The sequence below is a fragment of the Agelaius phoeniceus genome, chromosome 13 (assembly GCF_051311805.1).
Source record: "Agelaius phoeniceus isolate bAgePho1 chromosome 13, bAgePho1.hap1, whole genome shotgun sequence".
In the NCBI taxonomy this organism is placed as follows: Eukaryota; Metazoa; Chordata; class Aves; order Passeriformes; family Icteridae; genus Agelaius; species Agelaius phoeniceus.
The window spans coordinates 12048916-12073169 of NC_135277.1; the positions used below are offsets into that span (position 1 = coordinate 12048916).

Below are 24254 nucleotides of genomic sequence, written 5' to 3' on the forward strand. Positions count from 1 at the left end.
CCTTTGCAGGTGAGCTGCTGAAGGTGCCAGGGCAAAGCGTGGCGGTGCCCACGCTGTCACAGCCCAGCCCTGCTGTGCCCGTGCTGGCACAGGCACTGCTGCAGCCCCTGGCACCGCGGCTGCCTCACCTCTTGTTCCACAGCCGGCTCAAGGTGCCCAGTGTGTCAGCACAGCTTGGCTTCACTCCATCTGTCCTGAGATACAGCTGTCTCCATGTTACATCCCCATTAGAAAATCCAAAAATAGGTGGTTGGAATCAATCCTGTTGCAATTTCTCAGATCACTATCAAGAATTGGCCGGATCCCTTAGAGTCCCTCCTAAGGCGAACTTTAGTTCTACATCCCCATTCTTGGCTTTTGTTTTGTTTTGAAGCAGGAAAATAGAATCTGTTTATGTGCTAGAGCAGTGGCTGGAATGAGATCTGTACTTTTCGTAAGAGTTTTACACACATGCTTTTAAAACAATTTTCCCTTATGATTGTTAATCCTGGAGCAGGAATTTCCTATTGCATTCCTCACAATGAGTGCAAGAGGGAGAGGCTGCTCTTTCTCTAGCAATATCCTTTTCCACCTTTCCTTTTTATATAGCATTTTTGTTTAACAGGACAGGCCCCAGCTACAGCTCCCTTCTCTCCACACGTTTATGGAATAGAGGTGTTTCTGACACAAATAGCTTGAAATACGAACAGGGAAATCTGGAAACCATGGGTTTTCCAAAGCCTCCCCGGACAGCCTTTAGTGAGCAAAAAACACAATGGGTACTTCAGTGTCCTGTTCCTCCAAGTGTCATTTATCTGATGGGAAGTTGAGGCCTGTCCTGGTTGATGTTTTTACCATTACCTCAGGAACAAAGAGGTGATTTTCACAGGTGGCAAGCCCATGCACCCCCACACACGAGTCCAAAGGCAGAGGCCCTGAAGTGCAAAACCCACAGCATTTCTCCATGCAAGAACAGAAGTGCAAGATGCAATGTCAGAGTCATTCTCTGGATCTGGTGACAGTTTGGACACTGATGTCACTCAGAACAAGCTGGCTCAGCACTTCCCCAGGCCCTCAGAAGAGGGGAAATGAAACAATGCACCTAAGTTAAGAAGGTGCTTTTTTCGGTGACTAAACTGAGCGCTTCCACAAGCCACCTTCAGGCTGACCATAAAACCCACACTGAAGTCGAGAGGACAGCTGGCCACAGCTCAGTTCTCTCCTGACAAGGCAGAAAGCTGAACTGCTGCACCTCCAGGTGATCTGCACATCTGATTTACCCAAAAAGTCATAGCCTGGGCCCTCAACAGAATTTCAGTGCCCAGCTTTTCACTGGCATCCTGCTGCAACCCAAGGAGCTCCCACAAAACACATACCCTGCATTTTCCAGTAACTTCCTGGATATCCAACAAGGATCTGGAAAGAAAACATTACATTAGCTGGGATCCTTCTGAGCAGGAAAACAATCTGAGTTCTCGCCTCCTGAATCTAGGGGGAACTGAGGTGGCATTTCAAGCACTTCATGGGCTGCTCATTCCCCTCTGCTGTGGTTCACCTTGGGTATTTCCAGAAGATATTCCAGAAGCAATTTTCTGGTAGATCTGGGTTTTACCTGAGATTTTTGCAGGAGAAATCATTAAAGAAACTGTGTGGTGCAAAAAGTTAATGTCAAAAAAAAGCAAAAAAAAAAATAGCTACCATTATAAATACCTAAACAACGGGAAGAACTACTACATACATGTTCTCAATATGTAAAATACAATTTATTGTATTTAGGCTGTTCATAAGTATCCACACAATGTATTATGTTTGAAACAAACATCTTGCCAATAAATACTACCTAAACATTAATATTAATCTTTTGATCCAATGTGTACAGTGTATTGACTCAATATTGCACAGTGAGTTCTATATGACATTTCCATAGTGCATTCAGTTTGTTACAGGGATAGTTTGCCACAAATATTGCAAAGCATCAGAGTTGACTTTTCCAAGTGAAAACAGCTGACCTATTCCATTTGGGATGGACAGCTGGTATAAATGTCAGTGTCTTAGGTTAACTGGTTATGGATTCACAGAACCTAAGGTTTTCATGGATGAGGAGACTTTGTTTCTAATATGATTTTTATATAATTGTAAAAAAATACCACTTGCAAATAGAGTGAGGATGTTATCATTAAACTCTAGTGACCAGTGAGCTTGTAAACAGGTTCATTCCAGTAAGCTTTTCTCTTGTTCCAATCTAAATACAAATCATATCTATGATATATTCAGAGCTGTACCTCACCACCTGCATTTCAAAGGGCAGGTTGTGCAAGCCCCCAGCATTACTCCAGCTCTTTGTGCCTGTGCTGAGACTCAGAACCTATTGGTATAAGCAGAGCTGACACACTCTAGCCCCAATCGTTTTCAATGTATGAATGCAGATATAATCTCACAATGGTTCCATAATTAATTAATCTAATTAAATCTTGATTCTAGAGCATCACTTCTGTGTGGGGTTGTCCTGCCAGTCCTTATGGCATTCCCATGCTCACACAGGGCTGGGTGCTGCCAGCAATGTGGCCAGCTGTCCTGCTCTCCTGAAAAGCAGTGACTCCTGGATCAGATGGAGTCACGTGCTCTGGTCAGCTCAGTATCAAGCACTGGCAGGACTGTGGCTCACAGCAGATTTCCAACAGCTCACTGTTATTCACTCTCAAGTCCAAATAAGACAAAACCATGTTCATGGCAGTGGGAGATGACTGTGACAGTAAGGACTGTATGATTCCACCTGTATTTGCATGAACATTGCAGAAGGACCTTAAGGTGGGCATATACTGCTTTAATATACATTTAAGCTACATTGCCTTGCCAAAGTTGCATGAACTGCTCAAAATGCAAATAAGAATCATGGTCATAGAATGACTATGACTGACTTGGAAAAGATTTGACCATCAGTATAATGGTGCTTAATGCTTAGCTTGTAGTATCCCTTAGTGCTTAGCATGTAGTATTTCTTTAAGTAAAAGAAAATTCACTCACCAAGTGATACAATTAAAAATTTCTAAGAAACTACTGGTTAAGTATTACCTCATGATTATGTAAATCATGTTTATATCCCTCCTCTTTGCTGTTTATAAGTTTGTATATATTTAGATTCTTTATATTCAGGTAACAGAGATGAAATACTTATTTCTATCTAAAAAGACAGTAGGAAAAAACAGGGATTGAAGGGATTTTTTTTCTGTACAAAAAATACATTTCTATGACAGCAGCCAGTACCTTCACAGTAGGTCCTTTGCTCCTCTACTTACCACCAAGGTTCAGTCATCCATAACACCATCATAAAGTATCAGAATTGTTTCTCTTTCCATTTTTCAACACTGAAATTCAATATGCCACTACGGAATGTTTCCAAAGCCTTTTGCTTTATCCTGATAAAATCAGGACTTTTTTTTTACTTAAAAAGGAACTAAATGCATGCAAATAAATACATAATGTGCACTGAAATACTCAATTCTATGATACAGGTGACTTTGGAGAAAAGTCCCTTTATAAATAATGAAACTAATTCTAATAAAAGAATATAGTTTCAAAAAAAATTAAAACATTTCATTTTACTACAAGTTGATGTTTGCTATGTGTTCAAGCAGACTACATTTTCTACCTAGTTGTGTTAATCTGTGGGCTGAGTGTCACTCTTTTGGACTGTAGTGAATATTTGATTTTGAGGAATGGCTTCTTTATGCAGTTTTTGTAGTCCAGGGTTTCAGTCTCCATTTGATTCTGCATACAGGATCTCAGGTTACGCCCAGATCTGCAGAAAGAGAGAGAGATGAGCACTTCTTTATGACCCTGACTCTCCCAACAAACCTTAAATGAACATTGGTAAGCCGATCACATTAGTGGTACAGAGTATCAGCAGCAATGATATCATGTAACCCAACAGCAAGCTCAAACTTAGCAGTTCCGCCAGCACTTAGTGGGGATTTTTATTTGGCTTTGCTGTTCATCTTCTACACTGTTTTATACCCTCCTTAGTTCCCCTAGAGCAGTTTTCCCCTAGCAACCCTTCCCCTTCACCCCCTTTCAGTGAACAATTGGAGAAAGCAGCAGCCGGGGCAGTTCTCTTTCAGTGAACAATTGGAGAAAGCAGCAGCCGGGGCAGCTCTCCCAGCGCTTACCCGGAGCGTGTGGTCCCAGGAGCCCGAGCAGAAGGCGGTCCCGTCGGGAGAGACCCGCAGGGTGCTGACACGGTTTTCATGTCCGAACAGAATGGACACACGGGACCCCTTCAGCACATCCCACACATTGATGGTGTAATCGTTATAGCCTGCGAACAGCAGGCGACCTGCAAAGACAATGACATTTGACACTCTTAGCATTCCTTGACTGCAGGACACCGATGCCCAGGAACCACAGCCCACCCTGTGCCCACTGCTTCCCTTGGGACAGCTGCGTCCCCTGCCCCTGGGACAGCCCTGCCCGCGCTGAGCTGTCCAGGCTAAATGCTGAAACATAGTTAATTACTTTAAAGCATTGTAAATTTTAGTTAAATTACAGGTGGGGGATGACTTCAAATCGTGACAGACCGAAGAGCACTCTAACAGCTATTGCAGGGTAATAATGCCTAACTCAGACCTTACACAGAAGCTGAACACAAATGCTTGAATGATTAACAATTTGGTAAGTGATTCACTGCCAACGGGACGAGCTGTGGTGCTTGTGACCATGAGAGAGAGGTTTGCCTCAGTTCCAGGAGGAGGGCAGTACACCACCCACTCACCCCCACGCAGGGTGACTGCTGGGGAGCTTGCATATGTGCTGGGACAAGAAAGACAAGACTCTCAGGATCTGTAGTGAAAAGTGGCAACGTCTCTTTCTTCATACCCCTCTAATGTACTTTTACTATTAATCATTTGTTATCCTTTTAAAAACTATTTATGTAACTGCACTTAATAGTTAGCTACATTTCATGTTGCCTTTGAAATGTTTTTCATTATTATTGTGAAACTCTAGCCCAGCTGTAGTTAATGGCAAAATATTTCCTGCCTTCAGTAGGGCCAGGAAAATACTTTTCATCACTACAACGAAGCAATAGCCAGCTAGGTTATTTAAAGAGTAATTATTTTTACAGAGGCAAAAGAAGGCTTCCATGCATTTGGTACTTATTACTTTTGATAACTTTTAAGAATGAATATTTTATTAAATTAAACTGAAAAATTCTACAGTTCCCCTCAAATCTCAACAATAACATAACCGCCAAAGTTCAAGTCTCACCACTGAGAGAGAAGTCCACACTGGATGCTCCAAAAATGATGCTCTCTTTGGAATAAATTGCTACTTCTCTGTCTGCACGAAGGTCATATAAACGACACTAGGATTAAAACAAAACCAACACACATGCCTCAGCAAATACTGGAAGCACTGGCTACAATATTTGGAAAAAAATGGGAGTGGGAAGTGCAGCCTAACAGACATCACAGGAAGCGGCTGCTTGGCTTCTTTCCTTCTGCTTCTTTCTGCTTCCTCCTTTCCTTCTGCTTCTGGCTGCTGTAACTGGGATCCTCTAACAGGGATCTAAGCAACACAAGGCTGTTTTGTATACACTGCAGGAAGAACTTTCTTTTTCAAGCCACTTCTCTAAGCCTCCTGCCTGTCCTAGAAGGACGTGAGTGGTGGGCCATGGTACCCAGTGGAGTCCCCACGCCCTCCTGCTTCCCCCTCTGTGGTTGATCGGGGCATCTTGCTGCTGGGGAGGTGCATGTGGACACAATCTCTGAAACAACAGTTCAGCCACAGCCTGGGAGATGGGATCAAGTCTCTAATCAGTGTTGAGATCACAGACCATGTGGCACAGAGGAGCCTAGGTGGTAGTGCTGGCTCTGAGTAAAGCCAGGAGAGCAAACAGTCCCTGCCCTTCCGGGAGGCCTCTCTGTTTGAAAAACCTATGTGAAAATAATTCAAGTGAAATAATACATTTTAATGCAGATCTCTGGTTTTCATTTCTCATGGAAAATTCCAAATCACCTCTAACAACCTAGACTTCCTGTTTTTATGATTTGCCAGCAAAGTTTGGCTTGACATGGAAATCATGTATCAGGCTTCACTGCCAGACTTCAGACTTCACTGCCATGTAGAAAGGCAGTCTGTTAGCCCTGAAATCAAAATGCACTTTTGAAAATATGTGAACTGAAACCCCTCCTCAATAAGTTAAGCTTAAGCAAACACTGGCCAGATGGGATTGCTAATATTAAGACTTTACTATTGAAAAATGGCTGGTATTCAAGCCTGCACATAAAGAAGGGGCTGTTTGATTTGCAGGGCACTGGGGAGCTGCCAGGTATGTGCAGTCCAGGTCTCCCAGTGCTCCACACAGATGAATAATTTCATCAGACTGTCCTGACAGGGAGCTGGAGTCACCACAGATGACAATACTGTCATCTGAGCACGCTTTTATGGATTACTTCCAGTCAGGATTATCTGTTCCTCAGAATCCCCAAGTATATAAATCAGGTCAAGGATACCACTCTGTAACACTGCAAAAACAAACCCCCTCATTTAAAGAATGAGGTAGCTGGAAACTGCCAAAACCTCTGTCAAAAGTACAGAGGTGGAATTTCCCATTCTCCTGCTTGAGTCAGGGGTGTCAAGAATGGTTAAAAAAGAAAAAAATAGCAAATAAATTTGTAAGAACTTGTGATACTGGGTGGTGAAAGAGTGTTTTCACTGGAATTTAATGATGGGACAATTTCTCTGTATCACTCCCTCAGCATCTCAAGAGCTCACAGTACTGCATCCAAGTGTGCAGAGAGCCACTTGGCTCACCACAGGGCTAGAGGTATTAACTTCTAATCGCAGTTTTCAAAACATAAAATCAGGGTCACTCTCTCCAAAGAGCCTTGGAATGTCTCCTCATCCAATGAAGACAAAAGGAATGTTAGCTAGCATTGAGTGAGTACTTTATCTAAAGTCTTTGCTCCCAGGTGACTCAGTGTGATGTTTGAATTACCAGAAGAAATGAGGTGCCAGGTGCCTCCTCATCATCTGCTCTCATGCTACACTTAACTGCCAGCTCAGGCCCTGCAGGGCTGTGGTGGGGCAGAGCCTGGTCCCCCATGGGACACAGCAGCTGCAGGGAGGGCCATCAGCCCTGAGCATCACTCAGGGGCACAGGGCAGCAGAGGTAAAGGGCATTTTGTATACATTGTGCTGATTAAATTTACCTGTCAATGCATTCTGAGCCCCTCCTAGCAGATTGCTCATAGATAAGTGAGATCCATTAAGGGCTGATGATCTAGGATGACCTGGAGGCAGTGACTCACTGCAGTGATGTGGCCAAGGCCACCCTGGGGCTGCAGAGGCCAGCTAACCCACATCTGCCCGGAGCCCCTGGCCCCTCTGCTTTCTGGGACATGCTGACACAAGCTGCAGCATTTCAGCTGGTTCCTCCCATGCTGTGACCAAGAGCTATGTGAAGCCAAATATCTTCCAGTAAGACAACTAATTTTAGTAATGAAACTTCAGACACAGAGAATCTGAAATGAGTATTTGGACAGTATGTCTTGTAGAGAAGTTTGAAGAAGTGACCTACAGTGTTGTGTGATTTTCCCTAGAACATTATATATGGTATTTAGTGTCTTACCTCACAGGATTATTATTTCTGCAAATTTGGTGTCACAGGCCCAGTTTAGTCACTAAAAGCCCTCTGTGGATGTGACCTAGTCTTTAAGAAAATCTTACTTGGGAAGCAACAAAATTTTCCTAAATTAAGTTGCTGAATTAACGTACCGTGGCATCGTCTGAACCAGAGGCAAAAGCATCTCCACTTGGATAATATCTGTGCACAAGTGAAAGAAGACCAGAACACATTACATTACTTGGATGAGCTCAGACTTCAGAAATAGAATCAGCAGCACATTGCCCAACACTGCAAATGTGTCCTCTCCCAGAAACACACTGACCTGACACTGTTGATATCTGAATCATGGGTTTCAAATGACTGCACACACTGTCCAGACCGCATGTCCCAAACCATGGCTTTCTTGTCACATCCCTAGTAAGGAAAAAAAATCATTGCAGTTGTGCAAATGGTGACATTCACCCCTCCTGTGGCTGATATTCATCATCAAGCTCACTACATTCAGAAGCTCTGAACATCACAGCTCTGAGATTCACCCAGCTGAGCAGCCCCAGAACTGGCTGCAGTGGTACCTCAGCTGTGCAGTTGCAGGTGGGAGCAGAGCTGCTCAGGAAGGCTGGAGCTGCCCTGCACTCACAGCCTGCTCTGCTTGTGCTGCTGCCTTACCTCTGTCTGCAGCCCCACCACAGCACAGAGATGCACAACTGACCTGCTCCCTGACCACTTAACCAATATAAAATACCAGCATCCAGCATTTAAAGTTTTATAACTAGTTCTTTTCATACACTGAAAGAGAAAATTAAATCAGTGCATCCAGAGGGTTTCTAGCCCAGCCTCTGACCAGGGTTATCCCCTGTCAGAGCTCTGCACCCACACGCTTGATGGTGTTGTTGGGATGAGAAAAACAGCATAGCAGCACTTCACCTCACCCTCAAGCCAAAACCTGCCCTTCCAAGCTGTGCTTTGAAAGGATCATTTAACACTCAGTGCTCAGCACCCTGAATTCCTTGGGCAAGGGGCTTGGCCCATGTAGTCTACACTGTCCTTGGGGCAAGAACCATCTCACGCTCTCAGCTGCAACGTCTCACTGCTGTCACAGTTGTAGTGACAGGAAAAAGAACATGGACTTTGCTTTGAAGAGTGATGGGAGATTTTAATAAACTTGCTCCTGCTGAGGAGCAGGCAGGCTGAGCTCCAGGGGCTCAGCCTCTCTGAGGCTGTCTGGGAAGAGCAGGGCAGGCCAGGTGGCTGCTGCTTCTGCTGAGCCAGAGCACCCTGCTCACCAGACCATGCCACACGTTATTTATTTTAATCAAATATGATAGCTAATTAAATTAAACAGTTTCCTCACAATTCACGTATTTCTCTCTCTCTTTTTTAAAAATTCTGTTGTTATAATGAAATCCTAGTGTTTTTAGTAAAGATGCCATTATTTAAAAGATGTAATGCTCCTTGGCACCAGCTTGTGATTTCTGCACCAGGGAAACCAAACAGGATAAAGAATATTTTGGACCCAGCATATTTCCCTCTCAAGCCCCACCACATCCCAAGCCCAGCCCTTCATATTGCTCCCATGTGCACTGTTCTTACTGACCCCTCTGGGAGTTTGGGAGCAAGACCAATCTGACAAGCTGGTGCTTTGACTCCTAAGGTTTTGAAGGAGAAACCAGCCACCACCTGTGGAGAGATGGACTCCCTGAGTGATACCCAACTCAGCTGAGGAGCCTTGCTCAGAGGGCACTGAGCACAACAGCCCTGAGCTTACCCAGGAGGGCTGGAATTTTCAGTTCAGTCGTTAAATGTAACAGCACCCAGCCCACATGCTGATAGACTGACATTGCTTATTCCAGCTCAAGGTTACTGTACCACAGAGGCCCAGTATTCAGGAATCTCTCCATGCCACTCTACCTTCCTGCTGTTCTGCCTGTACCTGCACTGACACGATGTCAGACAGGTCCTCACTGCAGTGGTGTTTTGCATGTGATGAATTAAGTGAATGCCTGTAAGCACAGACATGCCCAAGCTGCTCCATCAACACAAGCATGACATATTCCCTTAGCAGTAGCAGAGCTGCTTGTGATTCCTTGCCCTATAATAAGCTGAGCTGTTCCCAGGGAGAATGAACCTATCCTTTCTGGGAAGCAAGCCTGGTGACAGGAAAACCCGAGAGAAGTAAGGCACTTGGATGGAATTAGCTTTCAGTCACGCTTCAGAGCAGCTGTGCTACCAGCAGGCAAGCTGGGCCAGCGTGCTGGACTCTGCTCCTGATGTGCCAGCCAGATTTGATCAAAAGAGCCATAACAGAAGAGATCCAGGTATATTGTGTAGGGATAAAACCAGGACTCCAAGCACCCCTAACCCACGGTTGGCACCCTCTGGCACAAGGGCCATTTCCATCATCAAATACAGGATCAACCAGTGCGGGTGGGGCTCAGAAACCAGCAAAGTTATTGGTACCTTCACCAGAGTTAGTGGTAGCAACTGGCCTCTCAGCTCCTGCCAGCTCTCATCTGCACACTCACTTTCTAATGTAGGAAAGACTAAGATCACCTTGAAAAGGAGTTGAGCCCCATCCCACCCACCTTTATGCCTGGCCTGCCTCACTACCAGGCTGTGTGCCAATGGCTCAGCTGCCTGGGAACAGTGATCCCTCAGCAGCAGGACATGATTTGGAAGATGCCCTGGGTACTTTCCCTGACCAGTCCAGTCCTGCAGCCCCAGTGAGGTTTGTGTGCTCCCTGGCACCAGGACAGGGAGCAGAGTGTTTGACTGATGAAGAGGCTTTAAATGCCTCTGGTACCACTGGAAGGCACACAGGACTCAGCAACAGCTGAAGATGTGGCCACACCTCATCTACCTGCTCCAGCTTGCACGAGGGGTTAGCCAGTGTCCAAGCTGCCCCTTGACTCTGGGGACACGGTGGCACACACGTTATTGCAACCCCCCTTGGATGCCCTGAGCACAACCTGTCGCCTGTCATACCCCATCTGGCTCTAGAGATCTGGGCACAGGGAAGGAGCAAAGTATGGGAGGTCCTCTGCTGTTCCAGGCTCCCACCCACAGGGACTCACACCTCCACTGTGGTAGAAGCCCCATCTCCAACTCTGAGCCTTCCTCTTCCCAGCAGAGGCGTTGTTTTTGATCTCGAGCTGGATTGCTTTGATGTGGGGTGTAACTTGCTAAGTAAGCAGAACTGCAGTCAGACTGGCTGGGTGGGTTTGACCCCACAGTCAGGGGTTTAATTTGCTCCAGCTTGGAAAATGTGCTTGCAATGAATGGATTGCACTGGGGCATCCAACATACACTCCAGCACTCTCTCAATAACATCATGAGACTCCCACTTTGCTGCCTTTTCACTTCTATATCCTTAGTTTTCTATTATGAGAGGAAGCTCCTGCTTACCCCAGAGACAAATGTATTTCCCGTTTCAGAAGGGGCCAGGTCCAGGCACAGGACATCAGCTCCATGACCATGGAAACTCTGTAGAAGTTGCCCACTCTCAACATCCCATAGAGCACAAGTTCCATCTCCACTTGCTGTCAGGATCTATAGGATGTGGGAAGAAGAGTCACAATACAAGAATCAGCAGATGACCTTCCGGTCACAAAGAAACAACTGACATCCTACACAAACACCAAAGGACAGCTTTAATTTAATGAAATATTGGGCAATAAATCAAAGCCATAAGCCAATGTACAGCTAAGTACAGCTTATAGTTTTTATTTTTAAGAAAGAAAGTAGAGTGAAAAAGAGAGCTGTATGGACACCACTATCCCTACACAATGTTTCAGTAATGGTCACTTTTGTGTGGTGGGGTGTGCACAACTGACAGCAGTAAAGATCTGCTGGCATTTTCATATTCTCTAAAAAGGAGTCAGAACAATGCTGGTATTCCTGTCTGCCTCTGTACTTCACTCTATCCATATTTGGCTGCTGGAATTCAGCTCAGGTAAATGGAAGAACTCTTGGAGTTAAGTATACCTGTTTAACTCTCCTTTTTTTTTTCTTTTCTTTCTGCTTGAAATAGTCAGGTTAAACCAAATTAATTTGGCTTAAGACATGGATTTTCTGAAAGGGAAGTAAGCCTGTCTAGACAGTTGTTTGATAAGTCCATCAGCTCTCACTTGTCCTAAACCATTTGTGTGTGAAAGGGCTTGAACATACACTGCCCAAACACAGCTCACAGCTTCCCATCTGCTACAGTACTTGTAGAAAGCACATGTGATCAGAGCTTGTTATTGTGGCTAAATCCTGATGATGCTCAATTGTTCAAAATTTCCCCTTGGCACCCGAAACTGTTATGCAATCACAAATTCTGTAGGTTGAAAGAGTCCCTGTGCACTGGTGTGGAAGGAAGCAAGGGTGAACGTAGGAGGGCTCTCAGTTTTGTACACAGGTTTTTCTCATGGTTGGTGAGGAAACTCAAGTGATCCCAGTGGGTAGTTACAAGTTAAAAACAAAATTCTCTTCAAGAAGAAAATGATCACACAGTCACAAAACCATTCACAGAGTTGCATAAAGGTTAAACCCTGAACATGTTTGACAGATGCTCCAAAAATTCTTCCCGTAAACAGAGGTCTGCAAAGCTGCAGAACAGACTGTTCCAAATCCTACAGCAGAGAGATGCTAATGCTCTCAGATGATAATAGCAGAAGAAAGTCCTGAATTGTCTTCCCAGCCAGTTTTGAGCCTAGATGAACTCCCCTGTTCTGGGGAATGTTTGTACTTGGCTGAGGAATGAAGACTTTCAGCTCTGAGGATTTGCTCTGTAACACTGTGGAAGGGAATATGAAGGGAATAGGAGTGGCTAAAGGTGCAAGGGAAGGGTCTGTTGGCAACCTAGAGCTCCAGCTAATGCTTAAAGAGAAATTATATGGACTCAACTTCAGGGTTGCTCCTTAGCCCTGCCACACTTGGGAGCATGGCTGCCTGCCCTATGCAAAACACTTGAGATCCCAATTAACTGCTGCTATTAATACACAGGGAGCATTGTCACGTGGGGAGCATTATCACACCACAGAGCTGCAGATACCTAATTTAGGAAGTGAGGCTCCCTGGCTCTCTGCTCACTGAGGCAGGGGAGGCTCTCTCAAGCAAGACTGGAATGGGGCACTGGGAACAAGGAGTGTGGGTCACCCAGCCCTGCAGCTCGGGGTCCATGTGGGAACATGATGTGCAGCAAGGGTGGGACCCCCTTTTTCAGCACCCACAGCCTGGGAATGACTCACAATGAGCCACCCCCAGATCTCCTCTCTCCACTGCACTGCCCATGAGCACACTAAGCCCTAAACTCCTACCCAGTCTTCCACACCTCTGTGGGCAAAGTGAGCTGCAGTTTAAGACAGCATTCAGGGCAGAGCTGCAGCCCTGGCAGCACCTAGCAGTGGGAGCTGTGGGGACACTGGGCTGGGGGACACCTCCACCTCATGCTGGAGCTGCTCCAGGATAGCACCACATCCCTCCTGATGCAAACTGAGAGAGCAGAGCTGCTCTGCACACAGCTGGCAAAGCTCCTGCACAATGTACTTGTTGCACTATGCACCCTCAGAGTTACTGAACAGTTTTAATTCTCGACAGTTCTAATTCTGATGCCTTTATGTAAATGAAAAAAATATAAGAAATCTGGGATTCTCTAGAAGAATCTAGGAAATCTGAGATTCTCTAGAATATAAGAAATCTAGGATCTGCTACATAACAGTGTCCTAAAAGAAGCTTGACCATCCTGTGGCTTGTATTTGTTTGAATAATAACATGCAGTGCCATATGATCACTTACAAACCTAGCAATCATAAGAAAACTTCTTTTTAAAGACTTTAGAAAAATTTCTGACTTGTTAAATATAAAGCACTTTAATCTACTGTGACTTAACAATAGTAATACATGACCTTCAATATCAATGCAGTTTGCTGTATTTAATATGGAAAAAAAAAGTTTTCTTTCTTTTTTATTATGAAAAAAAATTGCTATTTTTCCTGTCATAGGATTTAATCTCAAAGCATTTAGGTATAGACAAGAAAAGAGAAAACTGGGTTTATATCTCATCAAAAACACTCCACTTAATGTAGACTCTAATTCCACACAGCTCCTGCACAGGAAGGTCAGGGCTAAGCAAGCCTGAGTGCTGGTACCTCCACCACTTGTTTCCATGGCAATGGACTTAAATTAGCACCTCGGAGTCATTACAGAAACCAGAGAGTGACAAACAACAACATGCTCTCGGCTTCACATGTCCTGAAATAGAAGCAACAGGAGCTGATATTTCCTTCAAAAGAGCTCCAAATATCTGGAAGAAGGGGACATGGTATTCCCTTTCCAGCAGCTCTATTGACATTGAGAGCTATAAAAATGCTCCATTCTGCCACTTATTTTGCTGCAGAGCTGCACTGAGAAGAGCTTTAATTAAATTCAGAAACCAGAGAGGACAAGGGGATTATCCTGGCTCCTTTCATCATCTTCTGTGTTCCTAGAGAAAGAGATCTTTGAGATATTCAATAGAGAGGAAGGCTGGCTTGGTCTCAGATCTGCGTTCAGTTCCTGGCTTTACCATCACCTCCCTTTGTGGGTCTCTTGCTCCACCCCACTGCCTGTGAGATGAGAACAGCATCACTCCTTTCCCTTGAGGGAACACAGCACTGCATGTAGAAACAGCAGGTATGACCCTGTGGGGCCATGCTCAAGCTCAATTGTATCACTTGATACAAATAAAAAATACTTTGAATGAAAGCAAAAGCAAATGTTGCCGGATGTCCGGGACAGAGAAGGCAAACAACACAGTCACCAGCAGCTGGCACAGCACCCAACCCAGTCCTGGCTGAACCAGGTTTTAACTATTTGCAATAGTCTGGGCTCCTAAAAGCACAAACTGGGGAGCAGAGAACAAACAGGTACCAGCGAGCTCCCTCCGCAGAAGCCATAGGCCCTTGTAGGGGCAGCATGGCCACAGGCTGTGACAAGCATTTCCTTACAGCAGCTTTTGCAGCACCTTCATTGTCCCCTGTGAGGGTGTTCCAGCAGCTCCTGCAGGGGCAGGACGTGGCCCTGGGTGCCCCAGGAGCAAGGGAGGATGCGTGCACTGCACCTGAGGGCAGCTCATGTTAGGTGATGGTGAGCAGTGGGTAGGGAACGCATTTACCTGCATGTCTGAGTTAGTGAAGCTGCAGGCAGACAAGTAGTTCGTGTGCATTGCAACAGATTTCTTCTTTGCAGCCATATTTTCATTTTTTTCAAATGTCAGAGGGTACACAGAACACTTGTTGTCCAGGCCACTGAAGAGAGTAATAATAGCAGTAACAGAGAGAGGAAAACTGGTTAAAACTGCAACGACAAAAGGCAAGTGGTGATAAGAAGGACACCACCTGTCAGTGCAGTGCTGCCAAACCCTTACAAGCACCGACTTCCCTGTATTGTGCTGTGTGGGATCTCCCTGTGCAGGGAAGCCCCAGCTGCCTCACCAGCCTGGCTGCTTTACAGAACTTGAACAGCTGCGCCTCAGTATTTTTCACCCTTATCGAGTTTATAAATGGCACTGAATGAAACCTCACAAAAGTATAAGCTGGGAGGTGACAGCAGCCACCTCAGGGTTAATGTTTCACATGCAGCCAAACTGCCATTTTTCTGCTGACATCTGTCATGGCAAAGATCAGTATTTCAGCATCATTATACACCTACCTTAACAAATGTGATCTAGCTCCTATAGAAGAGGCAGCACAGCCAGTAGTGGGTGTGAAGACAAAACTTATGGAACAATTTGGAAAAAAGGCAACAGAAGCACTGACCCCTGTAGCTGCTGCCCCACTCCTGAACAGTTGCACCAGTTAAGCTGTGTCAGACCCAGGAATCATTTCTTATATCTGCCTCTTTCCTAGAGCTGTGGTAGATCAGTCCTGCCCTGGTCCCTGGGATCCTGGCACACCACCAGTTGCTGGTTCTGTGCCTAACATTATGTGCACGGCACTTAACTGACACCACAACAGAAATACAGAATTAGGTGCAATGTATACATGAACTCCCTGTCTCTGCTGCAAGTGTAAAGACAGAGCTTGCTTACCATTCTTTGGGTTCTAGTCAAAAACCATTTCCAGACTCCTTTCCACACAGAGTCTGCTTCTCTGTCTCAGTCTGCAAGCTGCACCCAGAAGTCTCCCTTTGTTCCTTTCTCTCACCCCAAGCCTGCTTTGTCTGATCCACCCAGTTCCTTCTTATGAGATGTTTTGCCAACATTTCATCTCTGTTTTTTCCCCTATATAAACTTATTTTTTTCAAACCCAAGCCCTCAGAAAACCACAAGATTATCAAGGATGGGGTTACTTCTCCCCATCCTACCTTAGCAAGATCTATTCACACACTGGTAATCATTAATGATGAACCTCTATGTCATAAAAAAATGAGTGCAAAGTAAGAACACAATTAAAATCTCTTTCCCTTAGAAAATATATCCAACATAGACAACCACACTAGAAAGGGAAGTTGCATGCATGCAGAATTCCTAACCCATGATATAAATGCTGAAAGAGGATTATTTTCCATGCTTACACAACAAATGTTATTGCACTGAAGTCAGTGCAGATAATATGTACGAGCCATTATGGAAATAGAATCAGAGGGACTTAATGTAGACCTTCCACCCACAATCACAGCATGCAAACTTCTATCTCTCAGCTTCTGAAGCCACCAGGACACTGCAACAAAACCAACTTCTCTGTGGAAGCTGGGAACTTACCCACAAGCAATGGCACATCCAGAAGGGGCATAAGCACATGCCATGACCCAGGTACACGGCATCGTCACGGCGTGTTCCTGAAACACAGCACCCTTTAGACTGGGACTCACTGCTCCTCCAGTCCATGCAGGGGAAACAGTGGGAGTGATCAGTTCAGTAGTTCTGTGGGACATCCTCAGAGTCAGTGCAAGCTAGAGGTGTTTCCCCCAGCCATAACTCAACATGTAAATCAACAACCCTGACTGCAGAATGCAGCAGGAGGATGGTCAGTCCTTCTTTGACACTCTCCACCTTATTTATGAGCCCCAAACTGATCACAGAGCATGTTTTATTAGGTCATCCAGTGCTGTGAAAGGTCCCCACTGTTGCACATGTAGAAGCGAGTTAAAAACAAGTAGTTTTTCCTCATCTGTGTGGTGCAGGCAGGGCAGCCCAGACAGGGCTTGGCCATTTCACAGTGAACACCACAGCTGAAGGGTCCCCAGATCACACACTACTCCTGCTACAGGAGTGCCCAGTAAAAGTTCCCCTGTTTTGCTGGCTGGGCTTTGCCTCCCTTGTGAGCAAAAAGGTTGGATCAGACTCTCCCACTGGAGACCATGACAAACCCCAGAGCCCTGTCAGGGACTTTGCTCAGAAACAGGTCAGAAGGGATGTGACTTGTCCTGGGCTCCTTTTTGTGGGGTGCTAGTGGAAGTCTGCATTTTATCCCATTATCCCACTGCCTCCTGTGACACCTGTGAGCCCTTCACCCAATCCCAGTGTCATTTGCCCTAAGCACAGAATTTTGTAAAGTTTCACTTACTTTGTTGGTAGTGAAGGAATCCCACACGATCACCTTCCCATCCTACATGAAAGCACAGAGAAAGAGAAACTGAGGCTTTCCAGAGATGTGGCTGCTTCCCAGCTTGGAGAAAACTCTGCTGCTCATTTCCTCTCCCCAGTCTGTTATGTCCTTTTGTCTCTATTTCAACAACAGCACAGTGGTCACAGTGAAGCACCAAGGAGACACTTCTCAGTAGTGCTGTTGTACCTGCCACAAGAGAAGTGTATCTCCTCCTCTCTGAGATGACTCATGTTTGATTAAAAGACCAATTTATTTTTCAATGTTTTTCTCTTCCCTCTTAATGGCCTTGTGAGTTTTCCTTTCACCTGTAGCACATGCCACAGACAGGGCCATCTCCTCAGGAACCTGCCACCTGTAAGCCCTCACCTGCCCCAACTGACTGTTTATGGATATTGCACTGTCTACTCATCTTCCCTTCCCAGTCTGATCCTGGTTTTCACTTTACTTGTCACTACACTTACTTAACCTTCAATTATCCATTATACAACCAGCTAAATAGCCATCACAGAGCCTTGTACAGAGAGCAGCACAATCACTTGGTGTACACCAGCTACACTCGTGCCAGCTACTTTGCCTTTTGCACATAAAATTGTAATCTTCCCTGTATCATGAAAGTGAAATGTTTATTACTGAGCAACAACTGCTTCTGTACCTGGACCTACAGTTCTTAAAATAGAGTAAAAAATGCATTTCAACCTGTCTGTTCAGTTTTCTGATCTACACACTAACATTTTAACCACTTTAAAAAGTGTGACATTAAATATTTAAATTATTCTCTTTGTGAAGATCACCATGAATGGTAAAAACTCACAGTAAGTGAAGGTGGCTTGCAATGCAGATTGCCTATTTTTATCCCTCAAGTGAGACCCCTGACAGATTTCATGTAGGTCAGTGAACAGCTGTGAGATGCAACAAGCTCACTCAGTGCCATACTGGGCTCAGGATGAACCAGGGGATCTAGAAAGCAATTATCTCATTACCTCCTCCAGCTTATGAGACTGGTCTTGAGCAGGTGTTAGGACTGTTTCTCAAAATGCCCAACTAAATGCAGTAATTTTGGCAGGATATCTGAAGCTTTCAAGGTCATATCAATCATACAGACCACAGAAGAAATTTCTGTGCATAGAAATCTCTGAGAAAAAAAAATCAACATTTCTTCTGTTTTCCTGATTATTTTGTCTGAACACATAACCTGAAAAATTTGCTAAGTATTTTATCTGTAAAGAACAAGGAAATAGATGTAGCCTCACATGAGTCTATTTTTTTATTGTAGACGGGAATATGGGAAAATGTGTGTTATGACCAGACAAGAAATATTTAGGGTATTAGCTACAAGAGGTGTACCAATGATTCAAAGGTTAGATTTACACTCCCTGAACAAACACATTGCCAATGAACTTCTTTCAGGGCATCTTGAAAACATTTACAAGAATCCCAGGTATCATCTGATAGCAAGAAGATTTGTATAGTGCCCAACAGCATACCTGGGAAGAGCTCACAATTCTTCTCTTGTCCTTGCACCAGTCCATACAGAGAACTTTGTTTCCATGGCCCTTCAGGGTTCTCCTGGTCTTCATCACAAACTGTCCCAGTGCCTCCACACGCTCTGCCACCTGGTGAACTGCAGACAGCTGATGGTTAGAGAGCCCTTCATCAAAGCTCTGCCCTGGCAAGTATCTGTTTATGAGTAATGTCCCTGGAGGGATTAATCCCTGAAGTTTGAGCTCTGCTTCAGAGCTGGCAGGTGGCTAACACCAAGGTGGGCGGCACAGGAACATATTCACTGGATAAAGACAAGGATGGATTCACTCAGGGTTGAATTCCAGGGATGTAGCAGCTGAAGCTCTTGCAGACCATCCTACCCAAGTGTAACTGGAAAACAGATTACCCCTTTGCCCTCCTTTACTGGGAAATGTTCAGGCCTGCAGGTGGACAGACAGGTGTTCTGGAGGTGAGAGCCAGCTGCAGCCCTGGGCTGGTGCAGTGGGATACAGGTACTGGCACTGGTGACTCTGCTGTGCCATCCCTTCTGGTGGCCAGGACACAGCTCTGAGTGAGCAGGAAGCTGGACATTTGCCCTAAGAGTGCACTACCCAACTTTTCAACAACAACTATGGGCATCAAGGACTTTGTGGGATGTCCCTTCTACAAAAGAGGGAAACAGAGGGCAGGCAGGCAACTTTCCTGAGCAGCATCCTCTGGTGAAGTCATTTCTTTGGTACCTCATTTAATAGCAGTACTTTCAGCTGATCTTCTTTAAAACCCAACAAATTTACATTTTTGCTTGTGCAAACTAACTTTGTCATAAAATTCATGCAGCTGACACAACTAGAAGGTGTCTCATATAACCCTGGTGCCTCAAGCTGGGGTCACCTGTAAATGTGTGGGAGATAGTGCCATCTGAGGAAACCTACTGGCCCTCCTCCAGCATGTTCATCCAGTGTGGAGCTGAGTAGGGCCATGTTACATCTCAGCACCCAGGGGCAGCTCTTCACACACAGGGAGGGTGAGACTCCTCACTTCAAGTCCCACAGCAGAGTAGAGATCCTGAGGCTGGAGACTCTGGCACCAGAATTAGGAATTACTCTGTCTAGTGGAGAGCTGATCCACACCAAAACCTAAGATGACCCAGCTGCTGCTGGCTGTGGGAGCAATGCCTGGCTCAAACCTTCTGAAATAAATGGAGAAGCTCACATGCTTTAATGAGCTGGAAGAGGAAATTTTGAGCTTTCCCCTGCCCTGCTGGAGACTGAGCTTCACACCCCCATGGCAGGTGGTGCTTTGGAGCTGCTTGCTACTTCACCCTTCATCACTTTTCTGGGGCTGGGAAGGGCTGTGACAGTGAGAGAGCAGGCATCCTGAACTTCCAGATCATTTCTTGGCACAGGCTCAGTGAAGCAATTTCTGCCCAAGGCAGAGACTGATTTCTAGTGGATTACCTTTTCAAGAGCTGTCTTTCAAAGCCACCAGCCCCACAGGCTGTGCCAGAATAATGCTCTCAGCTGAAATCTCTGCTGAGCCAGGGGACAAGCGCTGTCCACCATTCCTCACAACTTGCCCGTAAGTCAGAAGCAAATTTCTGAGAAAATACCATATAAACCCACTGAGGAAAAGATACATTCCCCCTGCTACTGCCCATAGAAACCTGCCAAATGTCCAATCAGAAGCCATGGAAACACAGGACAGGAGGTTATTATGGCAGCTGGAAAGATGCTTGTGTCCAGAATATATCTGAAAAAACAAATGTTTCACAGACTCTGGACAAACGGTTTCCATTATGTGAATGCTGCTGAGACTCTGTGAAATTGTCTGGTTTAGCCTCACTGATTCCCAGAGGATGCTTATCTCCAACCACAGCCATAATAATCCTGCTCCTGCCCAGCACAGGGTTGAGAGTCAGACAGTTATTTTAAAGCATTCACCAATATTGTTCAAAGATAGTGGAAAAGCATGCACTCAGACAAATAGATTAGCTAAAGCCACTAAACAGCTTGAGTAGTTTTACAGAGGTCCAGATAAAACTGCCTATTTTTCTTTAAAACATTGTTTGGCCTGAACAGGAGGTGTGGAATTGATGCAGATACTCTTGGGTCTTTGATCTTTTCTGTGTTGGGTCTAATGGTCTCTCTGGCCCTAAAAATCCATGGATCACACAAACAGAACAAACTTTTGTCTATACCCAAAATTTTAAGCTCTTGAATCGACTCCTTAAAATTATAAGACTGCAAACCAAATGCATGTTTGGCATTTCCTTTTTCTATGCACATTTTTGAGAGCTGCTGTTTAGAACCAATTGAACAAATAAGGGCAATCCTATTTCAGCCAGCTATTTGTTTTGGGAACCACAGAGGGAAAGTCATGATCCAAGCAAAAGAATGCAGAAAATACAATTTTAGATTAGGGGAAAGAAAAAAACCCCAAACCAACCACGCAAAAATCAGAAATGATGCCTTATTCTGAAACTTAAAACTCTGCGGAAATAGTACTTGGGAATAATTTAGGTGTAAAAGCTCTGATACAGAATCAATTATATAAAATATCATAAAGGAGCATTGTTCTACAGCAGCATAACACTTTTGTCTCCGAAATGCTGTAATGGCTTTGCAAACACAGCCTTCCAATGGAAATTCACAGATTTTATATATGACAAAGAACATCCCACGACTTTCAATGGCACACACAGTTACAGTGTCACTGTAATCACAGGTAAAATTTTGTGAGCAAAAATGGGTTTAAGAATATGTTTAAGAGGTCTGTTAACCAAAGACCCTGCCACCTCTGATACAGAAATGGTACTATAGGAATATGGTGATTTATGGTAATGTTTCTGTAATGAGGACATCTTTGTTTGTTTAACAATTCTGATTTTCTAATTAACAGGACATTCATATAACACGATTGTCTAACTTAGACAAGAAAATGTTCTATTTATTCCAGAATATATATATATATATATATATTAATTATTGTAATCCTTCCCAATCTGAAAATCAAAAGTGTTTTTCAGTCCCTCATTCTTACAAAAAACTAAAACCAAGTCACTGGATAGAAGCTCAGAGTCCTGTTCAATGCTTAAGGCATCGGGACACATGAAAGAAAAGTTTTAATGACCCACTAATATTTTTAATAGAGTGAGCTACATGATTTCAGACAAAAACAGTAACTTACATGTTTTTCTAAAAAAAAAAAAACACCAAAAGCAAAAAAAACCCAAACAAAACCAAAACAAAACCCTGCAATGTATCGTTGTAATTATAAAATGACATCATGATAATAAAACGATGTTTTATATCTCAGAACTTGTGAGTACGTATTTGAAAAGCTCCATTAACGCAAGGTGAGTTTCCTTTTCCTGAAAGGGGCAGGGGGAGGGCCGGGCTGAGCTCTGTCCATCGCATTTGTTGGGTTGTCCCCGGATCCTGAAGCCGCAGCTGATCACGGTGAGTTACACGCTGACAGCTCCAGCACTGACTCACCCGCACCTCTGAATCAGCACCGCATCCCTGCAACTTGTTTCCCTGGCAGAAGAGGGGCAGAGCAGCTGTTTTGGGAAATAATGCTCCTTTTTAAGCCCTTCCACACCTCGGGTGAAATCCCGGCCTCATTAAAGCGAATTCCTATCAACTTCCACATGGCTGGGGTTCCTCCTGGCTGCTGACACTACACCCAGACGGCGTGCGGGCGAATCCCGGCCTGTACCGAGGGTATCTGAGGGTCCCAGCCCCGCCAGGCCGGGCCGGGCCGGAGCGCCGGGGGGCCGGGGGTGCTGCGGGCCCTGCCCGGCCCGGGACCTGCCCGGCCCAGGCCCTGCCCCGCACCGGAGCCACGGGCACGGCACGGCGCTGTCCGGGGGCCCGGGGCACGGCGTGTCCGCCTTCAGAGCCCGGGCAGCGCTCCCGCTCCGGCCCCGGCCCCGCTCCCGGCCGGGCCCAGCCCCGCTGCGGCCCCGCTCCGGCCCCGCGGCCGCCCCGCCCGGCCCCACTCACGCTCCACGTCGTGCAGCTTGGCCCGCTCCTCCTCCAGCTTGCCCTTCAGGCTCTCGGCCTCGCTCTTCAGCGACGCCAGGGTCTCGTTCTCGTGCAGCCCCTCGGTTGCCATCTTTGCAAAGGAAGCGGGGAGAGCGGGGATGAGAGCGGGAGGGAGGAGGAGTTTGCCAGCCCGGCTCCCGGGGATGCTGCCGCGGCTCCTGCTGCCTCAGCAACGGCGCCGGAGCCGGCCCGGGCTCCCCCTCCCCTCCCGCTGACGTCCAGGCCAGTCCTGAGCACGCACACCGTGGGGACCAGCATCCCCATCCTGCCGCTGCAGCATCCCCGATCCTGCCGCCGCAGCATCCCCATCCTGCCGCTGCAGCATCCCCATCCTGCCGCTACAGCATCCCCATCCTGCCGCTACAACATCCCCATCCCCATCCCCATCCTGCCGCTGCAGCATCCCCATCCTGCCGCTGCAGCATCCCCATCGTGCCGCTACAGCATCCCCATCCTGTCGCTGCAGCATCCCCATCGTGCCGCTACAACATCCCCGATCCTGCCGCTGCAGCATCCCCATCCCGCCGCTGCATCATCCCCAACCTGCCGCTGCAAGCATCCCCATCCCCGATCCTGCCGGCTGCAGCATCCCCATCCCTATCCTGCCGCTGCAGCATCCCCATCCCCATCCTGCCGGCTGCAGCATCCCCTGCTCCAGCATCCCACTCTCCGGGCGGGCAGCTGGACCAGCCTCACCTCCTGCCCCTCTCCTACACATATCCCAGGCCCTCTTCACAGCCCAAAGATTTCATTTCCACAGAAAGACATACCAATGGCTTTTTCTGCTACATACCTAAACTTGTTTGCACAAGTTGCACAATGTGGGAGAAAGAAGTAAGAAAAAGCCATCGGTCACCCCAATGGCATTTTAAAACACCAGACTGGGAAGACAGATCTTGTCCAGGGTTACCAAGTCCCACCTTAGCTCCATCACTCACTGATACTCCTGTGGGTAGGGGGTACTGGGAGAATCAGCTATGCAGGTCTCTGGCTCAGTTCCTGGGCCAGCAGGACAGATGCAGTGGTGAAAACTCTTCTCTCTACTATGCTTTGAATTCCTGATTTTTAAATTTGGTGTTATCAGGGTTCCTTTCCTTTTTGTTTCTCTCCTTTAGATGAGCTACTCCTTGTACCCCTTGTATATTCTACTCTCAGATGTGCACATTAGAGTCTGTGGCATTCCCATCTCTTGAAATAGAGCAGTTTCCAAAATCCCAAAGAGTTAATAAAGAGAACCCCACTTTGTTGTGGTGTGAGCCCAGGGACTCAGCTCTTTGGGTTCTGCTCATATGATTATGTGCTGAGCACAAGGAGCAGCTGATGCTTCCAGAGAAAGTATCATGGCACATAACTTTCTGTTCCCTGGGAGTTCCTTGAAAATGTCCCCTTTTTATTACAGAATTGTCCTTGATCTACAAGGAGTAACTCTGTGCAAATTGACTCCCATTATCTCCCTTTAGCCAGAAAATAGACAATCCAGTGGCTATTGTTCAGCCTGGGGATGTGCCAAGATTGGAGAGGGAGATAAGAAAGCGCTTGTTTGCAGCTGTTGTTTGG

The 24254-nt window shown here is 45.9% G+C and overlaps 1 protein-coding gene across 1 annotated transcript; it reads right to left on the reverse strand.

Annotated features, from left to right (window-relative positions):
* Positions 1–1720: 1720 nt before the first annotated feature.
* On the reverse strand, positions 1721–22944 carry GNB5 (G protein subunit beta 5). Its single transcript, XM_054641933.2, has 11 exons — positions 22656–22944; positions 18654–18790; positions 17128–17169; positions 16323–16399; positions 14736–14868; positions 11006–11149; positions 7926–8017; positions 7753–7801; positions 5242–5338; positions 4146–4312; positions 1721–3778 (listed from the first exon to the last, which is right to left on the reverse strand). The coding sequence occupies exons 1-11, from the start codon at positions 22765–22767 to the stop codon at positions 3767–3769; spliced, it is 1062 nt and encodes a 353-aa protein (XP_054497908.1). The 5' UTR covers positions 22768–22944; the 3' UTR covers positions 1721–3766.
* Between the last annotated feature and the right edge of the window lie 1310 nt (positions 22945–24254).